The sequence below is a fragment of the Vanessa tameamea genome, chromosome 8 (assembly GCF_037043105.1).
Source record: "Vanessa tameamea isolate UH-Manoa-2023 chromosome 8, ilVanTame1 primary haplotype, whole genome shotgun sequence".
Lineage (NCBI taxonomy): Eukaryota > Metazoa > Arthropoda > Insecta > Lepidoptera > Nymphalidae > Vanessa > Vanessa tameamea.
The window spans coordinates 11518615-11533165 of NC_087316.1; the positions used below are offsets into that span (position 1 = coordinate 11518615).

Genomic DNA, 14551 nt, shown 5'->3' on the forward strand with positions numbered 1-14551 from the left:
ATTTTCAAAGCGAGTATTTTTTTCGTAGCATATTTTACCGCTTCGGGTACAATCAAGCTCGGTCTCACCGAGATAGGAAGCAAACAGGAGAATTCCTTGAAATGCCGATCGCGTCCCGCATTACCTTTCGCGGTTGCTTCCGAGAAAATTAGCTCGAGATCCGCTACGGAGCAGGCTGCGACCTTCCAGCCTGGACACTAGTTACGGACAGATATGTTCGTCGCCCACACGTCCCCATTTAACGCGTAATTCCGTACCACAATGAATCGAAGATCGCTTGAAGCCGTCCCACAGAATGTTACGCCTCGGTACAGCGTCCGAACCTCGTCAGTCGTAGCTTCGACATCAATCCGTTAACGCGTGAGCCTTTCCAATACTGGTTCATTGTCTTGGCGTTTATAAGTTAAAATATTGAATTCTTATCGGATATTGTGAGTGAGACTCTGTTCTGAATCGATTGGTAACAGTTAATGATATGGATGTGTGAGACGAATTAGGTAATTAGTATTGACGGCGCGTGTGTAATACTCCTCGGTGACTGTAACGCCAAGTTTTCTTTCAACAAGAGTAATTACAAGCGAAACAATACACTTATACATTATTCATAGGCGGTTGCTTTTGTCATTTTATTTTTGTTAAATATTATTAAATGTTGAAGTAATTGTTTGGCCGACATTTGAGATTTCAGTACTTTCGAACTGCTGATTGTATGTATTATAAATGTCAACAGTCAATCAAATCATGAAACCGTAGCATTTAGGCGCCCCGAGTCTTTATTGTTTATGGTCTATAAATAATGAGGGCATAGAATTATACAAAGGGACGATTATCTTACAAGGTTTATGTAGCTGTATAACCAGATACAACAATTAAGTATATAGCATATGTATTATTTTTATATTTACTTGTATTAGTTAAATATATTCGAGATGTCTCTGTTGACACTTGTCTGTTTAAATTCTTATCAATACCAGATAATAGACTCCGTTTAGAACAATATGTCCGTGTATCCTCTGCCACAACCTTCTCGATGTGGTGTGAAATTTGACGTAGATCACTGCTGACAGCTTCATGCATTATTCATTATTGTCGTTGTATGATGCTTGCAAACAATATTTCAAAATGATAACGTGTTTTTAAAAATAGAATGTGCGAATTTCGAAAATAGAGTTTCAACATAATAAACTTCAATTATACCGTGTGATGTATTTTTGAAATGTAATTTTGACTACGTCAGGTGTGTATTAGCATAGAAATATTATAATTTATATTTTCTATAAGTAAATATTGTATATGGTAACCCAAACACGCTTAAAAAACCACCGTAGCTATTATATTCATACTTAAATTAGTAAAGCAAAAAGTCCTGTATAATCTTAAAATTTAAGTATTATATCTCCAAGGGTGAATTTCATAATAAAGTAGAACACAAATCAACTTGATCCCATGGATATTTATTTCTTGACAATGTCATAGTTGTCTGAACGGAAACATGAGTTAGATTACCATTTGAAAGAAGTAGTAGCAAAAAATAGGGCATTAGTTTTCCGGACAACATACTGTTTCGACTGTTTTAGAATTTAATATAAATGAAATAAAAAGAATTGATTAATTTATACCATAAATTTAAGCTTCTGTTGGTTTGTTTCGTTTACTATTTTAAGCGGAAATATCCGAAACAAAATTAAATTTCAATTTTCGAACTAAAAACATTTATGACAGTATATGATTACGATAATATGATCTTCAAAGGCTTTTACGATTTATTGCTTTTATTTAACATACAGTAGCCTTGGACCTTACGCCCACTCAGAATCCCACGTGTCGTTTTTGGTATCAATGGAATTGATACGAAGAAAAAATGTAATGTCAAAATAATAACCTAAGCTTCAATAGCGTGTTGATATAGTGGTCGACTGACTAAGTGAAAGTCGCAGGTTCATTCATTCCTTGGGTTCTCGTACCCACTTCAGACCAAGTCAAACACTTATCTGAATGTTGGAATATTAGTAATGTAAAATGTTGTTTTTTTTTCTCAAGATGTATGAAGTATCAATGTCAATATTAATAAATGAGAAAAAGAAGGTTTTAGTATAAATATCTACGCTTCACTCGCTTTGAATTTTCACTACTGACGTGACAAGCGTGAAATTTATGTTCTAGTCTTATAAATAAATAACTTGTATGACCAACATTACAATTTTATTTTATAAATTGTACAAATTGTAAGAACATAAAAATATTTGTTGATTTTTGATTAGATAAATTAAGTGAGCAGTTCTTTTGAAAACTGCTTAAGTCGTTTGTTTGTAAATAATTCACAGTTATTTTTTTATAGTTACTACCTTTGTCTTTGTATATGGAATTTGCAAAAAAAAAGTTTATTCTTTACCACAGTATACATGTATACATACATGTATACATAGCATATTTAAGGTTGCGTCTCCCTAGGGAGCATGATACATACTCCTGTCAGCAATTGCAAGAATAATACAAACTAATTTTAACTCACAATACAGCACAGGATCTAAAAAGTGATATCCCCTGTGGCTACAATTAACTTGTATATAACAAGCGATGTGATATAATATGTATATATTAATAGTTTGACATTTTTTATAAAAAAAGTCAATTTAAAAGGATATAATTTAAAAAAAAACATTTAAATTGAAATTTCAGTTAACGGCCTGAAATTAGGAGATTTTATGATTAAATATTATACAACCAATGATTTTTTTTCCTTTATCTGTTTATCGACTTCGAAACTTAATAAACGTTTTCATACGTTCTTTACGTAACAATTCTGCCATCCGTACTCGAAATTAATCGTTTCTTGAATAAAATACTGGACAATACTATCTATGATACGGTACATTATTAAATAAATGTTTGGCGTAAAAATTGTATCACATGTGAATGAATACATACAATGAAATCCTGTTGTTTGCAATTCGATCAGTGAAGACTTGAAGCATTTCGTCTTAAAACAATGCTGGGGATCAATTTTGTTTCGAGTCGTTCCCACGAACGCAATTTTCCCGGGGATAATCAAAGCTTGACACGCCACGCTGTGTCACTAATTATAGGAAACAGTTTTTCAAAAATGGAATCCTCTATTTTTTAAAATTCATGGAATTTGTTTAACTTGTTTTATAGTTAAGGTGTAAAACAATCTCTCCGTCTGTTTCTCTGGCTTATGGTCAAATTTCGAATTTTTCATTATATTATGATCTAGTTTTCACTTTTCGGACGATAACGAATCCAAAATAATCTACGACATCACTTCATCAGCGAATATTTTAAGATTTGTATCCATAATATTTAACTATGACTGTTTGCTGACTTGCTTGCTTTTATGCTTATACGTGTAGTAATCGACACGAATAGTTCTTGGATAGCTTTATATTATTATTTATTATCTTTCGTAACTATGTATATTTATACTCATATATTTTTAATTTTATTTACGTTAACGTAACGTTCACGTGAGTTTCGCTGGGTTTGTAGGGCGTCGTCCGCCTACCATCTCCGAATAGAGAATGTAATTAGCAACTCTAATGTCAATTACAAATAGGAATAGGCCTTAGCATTGGTCTTTGATTCCTTATTATTTTATATGTGTTTATATTCTTTATTCCCACCTGCCTTGCTTTGCCTCTTCCATCGGTTACACAACCCGCCTAAAATATCAATTGATTTTATTATACCTGTTAGAAACCTATTATACTTTGAAATTATTTAGGTTACAGCCTATTTGATTTTCAGGTAAAAGCAAATAGGTTAATGAAGTCTGTTGACGATATTATGAAATATAACGTCAGTGGCATCAACCTGATGACCGGAATAGAACGTCGCGTAACGTTTTCGCCAGCTCTGTAGTGTGACTGCGCTATCATCCGGTATCGCTCGCGCCTCAGATAACCCTTCGTCTCACACACCAAATTAACCAGTCTACTCCTAGTCGTAGTCGTACCACGACTGCCTGAAAATTTGATCTGCTGCGCCTTTTATACCCCACACGTGAGGGATGGCGTCCGTGCGCACGCGCTCCGCATCCCCTAAATCCGTCTCGTTCTCCCCCGTGCTAGAGAGAAAATACAGTGTACAACGTGGATCAGTGGAAAATTCTGAACTGAACTCAACGGATTGGAGAAAATATTTCAGTGATTTCAGTTCATATCTTGGTAAGTGCATATTATAGCGGATTAGTGAGTGACCTGCAATGAGTCAAGTCGCTTTTATTGTACGACCTTGTTCTATATCGGTTACGTGTTACTGGAGCGTTTGGGAGTCGATGCCGTAAACAGTTTGCGCAATCGCATGTAATAGATCATAAATCTTTTAACCGATTATCTCAATCCACATTTTTTCAGAAAATAAAAAATCAATATTTACAAAAAATATATTCTTAACTGTTCACTGTTATATTCGGTTAAATTTTACCAAAAAGGTTTCCAAAAATCGGCATAATATATGTATATATATATATATACTTGAATAATGAAAAGTTGAAAAGCCTTGAAAATTTCCATAATGCGCTCAAAACACCTAAAATCATCTTTATACCCAACGCGAGCTATATATAAATAATTCGAAGTAAACACCATATTCACACAAAGACAATCATAAAATGCTACGATTTGAACCAGTTTAGAACACACAGTTATTTTTTTTTAATATGTTTATATTATATATTATTTATGTATGTGAATGACGTATTGCCTTAATCACTACTGCTAATTCAAGTATTCTATACGCTCTACATAATTACGACCTCGCTAATAAGCATTGTATAGATGAACAACAATTTATGTTTCTATCAACAGTAAACTGACCTTTGGAAGATTTTAAATATTTAGGATATTTAGTCTGTGGCTTACAAATAAATAAATAAAAGTCAAAGTAATGATAATCATACATTTGGTCAATTTCTAAATTAAACAAAGCGCGATGGTCGATATCAGGGACGTGTCAACTTGCAGATAACCTTGCGGTTTGCTATCGTATAGCGAATTGATCGGTCTTACAGCATTGTATTGACAATATAACTCACATTAAACACTTTCATCGTCTTCCGTCGAAGCTTATTTTTACGACTTCCCTTATCTAACGTCTTATTTAAATAATTTAGTTGTTTTCAATTTACTTGATTTGAATAATTGGTCAAACGAATAGGAACATATAATTGTATTATTGAAGAAATACATTATATATTTAAATATATATTATATATTAGGTTACTAAGCTAATATGTTAAATGGGTTGGTCTTGATCTCGGCCAAACTTGGTCTTAAAAGAGAACGAAATAATTTAAAGTTTGCCAAAGCAAATATAGTTTTTGTAATAAACAAATATTTTAGGAATAATAATCTTTAGAGTTTCATATGTTTATCGTGATTTAGAGAATAAAATCTAAAATCTAAAGTGTCTAAATAGTAGCATAATGTATACTGCGAGAACAATAAAGTAATAGAGAAAATAAAAAATGATTTATATATTCATACACACATAATTTTTCAATAATGTTCATAAAATTAAAGAAATGTGAACTGATTGATGAGGAACAGATAAAGACGTGGAAAGAAATGGGGAAGCGTACGCCGAAGAGGGTTTTATAAACATAAAAGTATTACCATTTTATTGTATAGTAATATTCAATAAATATATACATATAACAGCTTTACGGTGATATGATATATTAGATAAGGTTGTTTTAATTAAATAAATAATCATTTATTACTAATTCATACTATTCATTTTATTTAATGAATGAGAACATGTGATTACCATTGGTTACGACGATTGTCGGTTAAAATCGGGGCAAGCAACACTCATGTTCATGTGGTTAATTTGTGTGTATAATTCATCTTGTGCTCGGCGGTAAAGTAAAACATAGTGTGGTGACCTGCATGTGTCAGGTGAAGTACTGTCACATTTTTCCACCAACCCACATTGGACAGCGGGATGAAATGAGCTCTAAACTTTCTCCGAGTGAAACGAGGCTTCAGCCCAACAGTTGGAAATTTAGTGGCTGTTTCTTTATTTTTACTTTTATTTGAATGATTTCAATTGTATTATAGATAAGCATACAAAGGTTGTTATTTATAATATCAAAACTGTTTCTATAGATTCAATTTACGTATTAGTTTAATGAAAATTTTATCAACGTTATTATTGCTGCTTATGAATCAATTTTGGTGTTATTTTATTATTCAATGGGAAATTGGAATTAAAACAAAACTTTTATTAATTTTATATAAAATTATTAGGCCAGTCAATAAAGCCCGTGAAGGTCAAGTAATTAGTATCATTATGATTTTTTGATATGTGGTTTCTGACGTTAAAATAATAACAAATTGAAATTTTCAACCCTCTGGGGTGAACGCTAGAGGGTTTAACATTCTTTTTTGTTAATAACTAATTTTGCACTAAACAAAAAAGGTTGAAATTTTAATACAAGGTAAGTTATAATTATTTATACCTTCTGTCCAATTTTCAACCATCTAACATTTTTTTTCACAAAGTTATACGAAAAAACGCTTTTCACCCTCTCAACCCCCAAGCGTTCACCCCAGGGGGTTGATAATTTTATTTTGTTATTATTTTAACGTTCGAAACCACATATCAAAAAATCATAATGATACTAATTATTTGACCTTCACGGGCTTTATTGACTGGCCTATATATATAATTTGATATAACATTTCATTACAAATACAAATATTGTCCCAGAGCACATAATAATTTGGACTTACTGAACATATACTTATATATATTGCTTTCTTACAAAAATGTCATCCAAATATAGTGCCTACAAAAATATTATTTCTATTACACATAGTAATATATTGCTTTTAGAAATAAGCAGGCGCTCGAGTGTATTTCTTCGGCTGACGTTTTTAGTAATATTAACATACATTTCAACAGAAACACGCATATTATTTTTTACATTAAATATAAGTAAACAAATTTGTTGATGTTTTTTATGCCAAAATACATAATTACATGACAGTCTTAGTACTTTGACCTAAATCATAGAAATTTATCAGTTGGTTTTAAGATCTTCATTATTTATATTACTCAATTGTTTGATTTTTGATAGGATCCTATCTTAAATTAGGAAAGCCTTGTTATGTATCTTATCTTAGCTATTTAATCACAAAACAGTTGCTTAATAAGTAACTTTTGTAAGCCGTTATCGGTACGGAATGTGAACCTACAATTTTGTTCAATAATATATTTTATCATTACTCCTACTTCATAGATAATTCTTTCTTTGAATGGAAGTATGTTTAAATAAATCTGTTTAAATTTTTATAATGTTGTTTCAATAAAGAATAATTCAATTTCAATTCTTAGTTTAATGGCTTTTAGTTGAGCCGACAGGGCACAGATAATAAATATTAAACAAAAAGTGTAGGCACCACCAGCGTCAATACATTACCTATATACCTCAACCTTAACCTACGACATTGTTACAATCCATTTCTTATAGTAACTTTTTTTCGTGGTTTTTATTTGTGCCGGTAGTGCACAGATTATTTTGCCAATATCCCATGCGAGTCATAGTATCTTAGTATACTGAAACTATTTAAAGTTTATCACAACGTCAATTTTATTCTTGTGATAAAAAATGACCGACGAAGGACCAGCGTAATAATTGACAAGATATACCTACTGATTTAAATGACGAGCTTATCAAAATTTGACAAATTATAAAAAAAATTAACAGCCATAGGCTTCTTCCTGAAATTGTTTTTTTTTATTACATTATAGGACCTTCAATCACTTGCAATTTTCTTTCACCCGAGTAGCACTGTGACTCATAGTTTGAAAAACTATAGATAAACATAATTACGTTCATAATTACAAAATACATATTCGATGTTATGTGTTGACATTTATAAATCAATTAATGAGACAATGATTAAATGATCAAAGTCATTTATGTTATGTTATTATAAACTATATATTTGAAGCGTATCCGTGTCCAAATAATTTTGCTTGAACTAAAAGTTTAAACCAAACTACATGAAGTATTCTCGTAGACATTACATAGTTTTTTGCCTTTTAGGTGTTCAAAAAAAAGTCCATGTCTTTGTCCTATATCTGACCGGTACTCAATAAACATACTAATTCCTTGACTCAAAGCCTATAACAGACAAGCGAGACAAATTCCGCAAAGCAAGCGTCATGCTATGACGCGTCGTCATTATAACAGCGGCGTCAGCACGACCATTGATGAACTTCCACCTTCAAGCGCTTAAAGCGCTTGACCGACAAATATACTGAGTAAATATTTATATTCAATAAAAAAAGATTAATTATTTAATTAAGAGTTTTAGTAATATTATTATGAAAATTATGTTTACGATCGTTAGACAAAACAAACAATTGTTATTATCAAATGTAATGGAGATAGGATAAACATTGGTAAGTAATTGATAAGTACGGGAAATTAGCGCTTTAGTCAATATAAATAGTGAAATCCTCAATATCTGTGAACATAAAAAAAAAACAATGTGTTAGGCCGTGCGTGATTTTTGCGGTCTGCGCTCGAGGTGAATCAGTACTGCATAAGTCCATAAGAGAGTCGCGCGCGCCTTAGCGTTTGAGGGCAAAGGATATTATATTTATATTTAGAATCCTTTTAGCCGCCCTTTCTGTGTAACTTATTTATTAATTGAATAAAAACCCTTACGAATTCTTAGTGACCAGTTTTAAAGTGAGAGATTAGAGTACCGCCTTAAAAATAACAGTTTTGTTTTGAATAATTATCGTGAAAATGTCAAAAGCACATTATTTAGTAAATGACGATGTTTACGGGAAAATATTGAAAAGTCATACTAACTTGCAACCTCAAACGGATTACGAAGATGTATACGAAGCGGTCGAGGGACTGGGTATTTTTTTAAAACTTTTCATATTAAAAAATTTTATTTCAATTAATATCTTGTTAATACAATAACCTAATTTTCATTCCATAAAAGGGTCATTGACTTTGAGTGACAGAAACCATAAAAATTTAAGTGTAACGTTTTTGACTGAGAGCGCTCTGTCGTATCTCATGAACAATGTTCTCCTATATGCAAGTTGACCGATAAGAATTCACGAACACTATGATCATACACCAATTTTGTCGAATGTGAGATTCGTTTGCTAACTGTACATAAGGTTGTCTTAAGAACGTTGAACTCACCCGAAATAAAACTTGTTTTTTATAATAATCAGGACAAGGATGGACGAGAATTTTTGTACGTGTGTAAGTAAAATAACATACGAAATAGAAATATAAAATAAAAAAGCGTTAAAAATTTTAAATTTTGATGACATTTAAGTTAATTGTGAATGCAATGCGAGTTTATTGAAGTCAATTAGAAGACCCTCGATTTATTTTAACTAACATGACATCATGACTAACGAACCATTACACTCGTATCTGAAATAAGCCAAGCTGATATTACTTTATAGTTACTAAACATTACTGATAAGTATATAGTTTCTAGGAAGATGTTATTGGAACAATAATAATACACTTTGTCCTATACATATTACCGTAGGGTTTTATAGATAAATCAGTTGCCTTTCCCGACTTCGTCCGTGTGAAATAAGATATTTTTTACTTCCCATTCGCGGCCTGACTTACCGGGTCCACTGTAAAGCATCTAGGGATCCACTCTTTTTTGAGAAATTTGTCCAACCATTTAGGAAGAATTCAGAGCAAGCAATGCTTGTTTTAATCTTCACTTTAGGTAGAGTTGTGTAACTTCAACCAATTGTATTTACGAGAACTTTTTTACCGCTAATACTCTAGATTAAAATTTACAAAAATATTTCATCATTTTGCAAAATAAAATTTAATGTAAAGCTACGACCGCACCGGTTTGAAATGTAAATTTTAACCTCAAAGAACCGGCAACAAACTCACTTATTCAAAAATATACATATGTAATAAGCGTATGTATGTCGCTACACTGATTTATGGTTAGACAGTGGAATTGAGTGCTCCAGGTGTGTAACATACTAGTTCCTATTATTTCCAGTGCATTGTCAATTTAAGAAATGGTTTAGATTTCTTATAATAAATGTACATGAGCGGAGATCACTTACCATAACACTTTCTCCTCAGGGAGTGGGAGGTTTTAGCCATATACAGGCATTTACTATACTATATGTATATGCAATTAAACAGCATTAAATATGCTTAATGACAATGAATTGCGAATTTTATTAGTCTCTGAAACGAACGAATGAATCAACTAAAATTGATCAAATAGCTTTATTAATTTTTAAATATAACAATTCCAGATGCCCTGCTCGCTGACCTCCAGAACTCGATAAACCCTGGCAGGGTTAGTAGTCCCGGTGGTAGAACAGGATCACCTGGCGGTCGAACAAACTCCCCTGGCCGAACCGGTTCACCCCTCGGTCGTGGTAGCTCTCCGGGTCGGTTGAGTTCACCTGGAGGTAGCCTCAGCTCACCAACTTCAACCGGCTATGGCTCGATCAATGGCTCAAGAAATATTAGTTCGGACTACGCTAAACCTGCTTCTGTAAGTATTTGAAATATTATAAGCCACTCTGGTATTTTTATCTACATACATAAAACTTACACACAATTAATATTATCAGATATAGACACATATACTACATATTTTTATATAAAAATATTGTATACATTCCACAATTAATTCATCTTTAATTTGTGTGGGTAGATGTTACATAGAATCACTTGTATTTTATTCCCCCTGGGACACATACAAAACAACACAGAATAACTGATATACAAGTATTGCTCACCCAAAGCAATCTCCTCCAAGCTTTTATCCGATGTAATATTAATAATATGAGCGAGATCTCTTTACAAAGATTGAATTGATTAAATATTGTGTGACTTATTGGTGCTTATTACATTGTACCAGATCACTGAAGTTAAACAATGTGACACGACTAAAAGATATGCTATCCTTATTAAATCCATCCATATAAAAGAGATAGCAATGCATTCATTAAATTTGGACTAGTTTATTTTTATTGAAATTCGTTGTTTGAAAAAAGTTTGAAAATCGATTGCAAAGAATTTTATCTATGGATAGCCAGGCAGGTCTTTACCCTGATAAGACAGGCTTATTAATGATACCCTAAGAGTCTTCTTAAATATATGAAACCAAACATGAAGGATATATGAGACTCGATAAATATTTACTCACACGCGTCGGTAAATTCGTAAAAATACAGGATCGAAATCCAAAGAAACTAAAACAAAAACAAAAGTAATTTCGATTGCACCGCACCGATCTTCAATTTTAGCTAATCAACCTATTCAATATACTTTACTTAGCACACCAGGACAAATAAAATGGTTTTGCTTTTATAATTGTATGAACCAAACGTATTTATTAAAACAATTTATCGTAGGTTTAACGAGAAAAATATTATACAAATACCTTAAGATTCTTTTCTAAAAACTATCTGAAAGAATTTCACAGGATCGTGTAGATTGTTATCTATTTTTCATGCTTAGACTTTAAAATGGTGTTGCCATTTTCAACATAATAATTTTTGGCCCGACAAACGAGGTTGAGGTTCCATTGCGCAGGAAAAATATTAGTCATAGACAATGTAACGACAATATTATGTCAATTGATTTCCTTCTACAATAAACATTTAATATGCTTGGTAATTACTTATACTACAGCAATATAAGTATATTGATTATATAAACGAGACAGATCAAATCTATTTAAGCGTATCATAGAGTAGAGAGTTACAAATCGAAGTGAGATTTTTTTTTTTGTAAATAATTAATAGCAAATAACGATTATCAATAGAATAAAAAAATATATAGTAAAAGTGTTTAAATTTATTAAAACTCTTAATGTTCATTGTTCGCTTCATATATTACAAGTTCTACTACAAGTCGAATTAAAGTTATTTTATTTCTCTCTAAGGACGTTGTCGAGACGACGATCGAGCAAATTCTTTTGTGAGAGCTCTGTCAATAAAATTTATGTTATCTTAAAAATAACCATACCCCTTAAGATTCGCGGAATTCCGATGCGATGTAGACTCGATCGCGATCGCGGCTTTGATTCTCAGTAATAGGTATAAGCGGTTTATATTTTATCGAAGCTTTTGTTCTATTCGAGTTTCATTTGTGTACATCAGACATTCTAGCAAAGCTTTCATCGTTATGAAATATACTATGCTGATGAAATATATATATTATGCTTTGGTCTACATTTATACATAATTTATTTTAAAATAGATCGTATTTAACTCGGCTTCGTCATCATATACTCTATTGTCTTTCTTTGATATAGGATCTTATAAAGACAATGACAATGAAGAAATTCTAAAAAGTTTAGACTGATTGAGAAATAGACTTCCTGACTATAAATTGAAAGTGGGCGTACTCCGCGACGTATCTATTGCTTCTACTACATACAACGGCTACTTTTGTTTTACATAACATAGAATATTTACATTAAAATAAGTAAAGCAATTAAGTTTATTCAAGCCCCGATAATCGTTAAAAACAACACCAGTTCATGAATTAGTAGAGCTGATTCAAATAAGACTATGCATCTTTTAAAATTTCGAGTTAAATTAATGGATTTCGGGTAAAAATAATAATTATTCGTTCAAATGAAAACTGCAGGAACAAAATCGATCTCTGGATTTATTTACTCTATGTTCAAAACTTATTCGACGAATTGGTTAAAAAAATAATCTCAACAGAAACAACTACGACTAGTTAAAATTCCAATGTCATGTTTTAAATAAAATCAAATTGTATTTTATTCAATTTTACCGCCATGGTAGTTTTTTTTGTTTGTGTTGAAAATATTCAAACGATCTTAGTTCCCCCTTAAATGTTATTACCATTTATTAAAAGTAATAATCGTTTGTTTAATATTTAACTCGTACCAATAATTATTATACAAATTTCGACATTTTTCTTGAAAAACTAACGGATAGAACGTATGTACGATTATATCGAAGATAATATACGACAGATCAAAATTACTACTGTTTACAAACCGTAACATAAGTTGAGTTACAATTGGCTCTATACTTAACTTTTCTTGGAATTTGTGTCACCTAATCTTATTACAAACGTATATGTATTGCTTTCATCCATAAACACATACCATACGCAAGTACAACACTGTTGAATATGCTGTATTTAATATGAAAAAGAAGTAAATATTGATGTGACTAATCAAGTCATCATTGAACAAATAAATAATAGAAGAAAATAGAAGCATGTGTTTTGCTTCTTAAAGAAAATTGATCGCCTTTAAACTGATGCATAAAATCAATCTTTATATCTTAGAGAGTGTTCTGTATTCATTGTGTAGTACATGCTGTACGTGACTGATGCACTATTTCACAACGCAAAAAACCATTTTATAATCATTACAAAAACACACACAAAGAGTCTATTTTTTTTTTAACAAAACGTCTATAATAACAGGACTACATTGCATGTCAATGTCAACAATGGAACTCATTAGTGGCACAGTTGATAAATCCCACTTTCCTGAGCGCTATATTCGTTAAGGTGATATCAGACGCATTCACTCTGAAGAACGTTCACTCGGGTGAATATTCATTTCTATGCCGAAAGTCAATATCCAACATCGTTGGATCGGTTCGCTAATGAATTCATTTGTCACTTTTGTTTTTTTTTTTGTTAAGGCTTGTTACTTTGAGTCAAAGGAAAGAAAAATAAACCTTATCATTCTACCTTTAGATTCTAGCGTTATTTAGGTTTTAATATTCGATTTACGTTAAAAAAAAAAAGTTAATATTATCGACGCATTGTAGAAATAGATATATATAGAAAATATATTGTTAAGTGGTCTAGTGCTTAAAAAAAGGTTAGTTTCAAAATAACACGCACGATGGAAATAGTACGAAATTCGCTTGCCTTTTTGTATACAAATGTATACTATACTTAATATAGTATAAAAATATAAAGCGCCATCTAGTTTATATTAGAGAAATCGTTTAATATACTAAATAGAAACAATATTAAAACGATCTGGAAAGTAGCCAGCGACTGGCACCATTTAATGTAGATGTCGCTAAGCTTTATAAAAACGACATTGTTGACGTCAATTGATGAAGATCTCGTTACTTAGGAGCAGGGATGCTATGTATTTCCGCAACCGTAACGGAAATTATCAGATATCCGAAATCGTCACCTATAAAAATAGTCGTTAATTATAATTTTATTTTTGTATAGTGTTATACTTAAAGGGGTTTTCTGCGATAATACCTCATATCGAATAATAACCTAAAAATAAAGTCGCACTTTGACAGCTTTAAAATAATCTAATATTCGTACCTGAAATCGGATCGTCCGAAATAATTTTGTATCCGTAACCGTATTTCAAACCGGTAAAATATTATTCATATCCTGATCCGACATTACATATCCATAACATCCCTTAGGTGTAACAGTACCTTCGTAAATGTCTTATATCTGGATTAAAACCTTTTCTGTTCTTGAGAAGGTTTCCAGCTTATTCGATCGCGCTAA

The 14551-nt window shown here is 31.6% G+C and overlaps 1 protein-coding gene across 5 annotated transcripts in view; it reads left to right on the forward strand.

Moving 5' to 3' along the window:
- The window catches only part of LOC113404791 (paxillin), a 66763-nt gene that overhangs the window by 30512 nt on the left and 21700 nt on the right, over positions 1 to 14551 (forward strand). For 2 of the 5 annotated variants that reach the window (XM_026645820.2, XM_026645819.2), the window contains exon 2: positions 10309 to 10553. In XM_026645820.2, the coding sequence (XP_026501605.1) occupies positions 10309 to 10553 (245 nt within the window). Of the gene's footprint in view, positions 1 to 3965; positions 4185 to 8751; positions 8904 to 10308; positions 10554 to 14551 lie in introns of those variants that run through there. The other 3 variants (XM_026645816.2, XM_026645822.2, XM_026645818.2) reach the window with 3 other exon arrangements.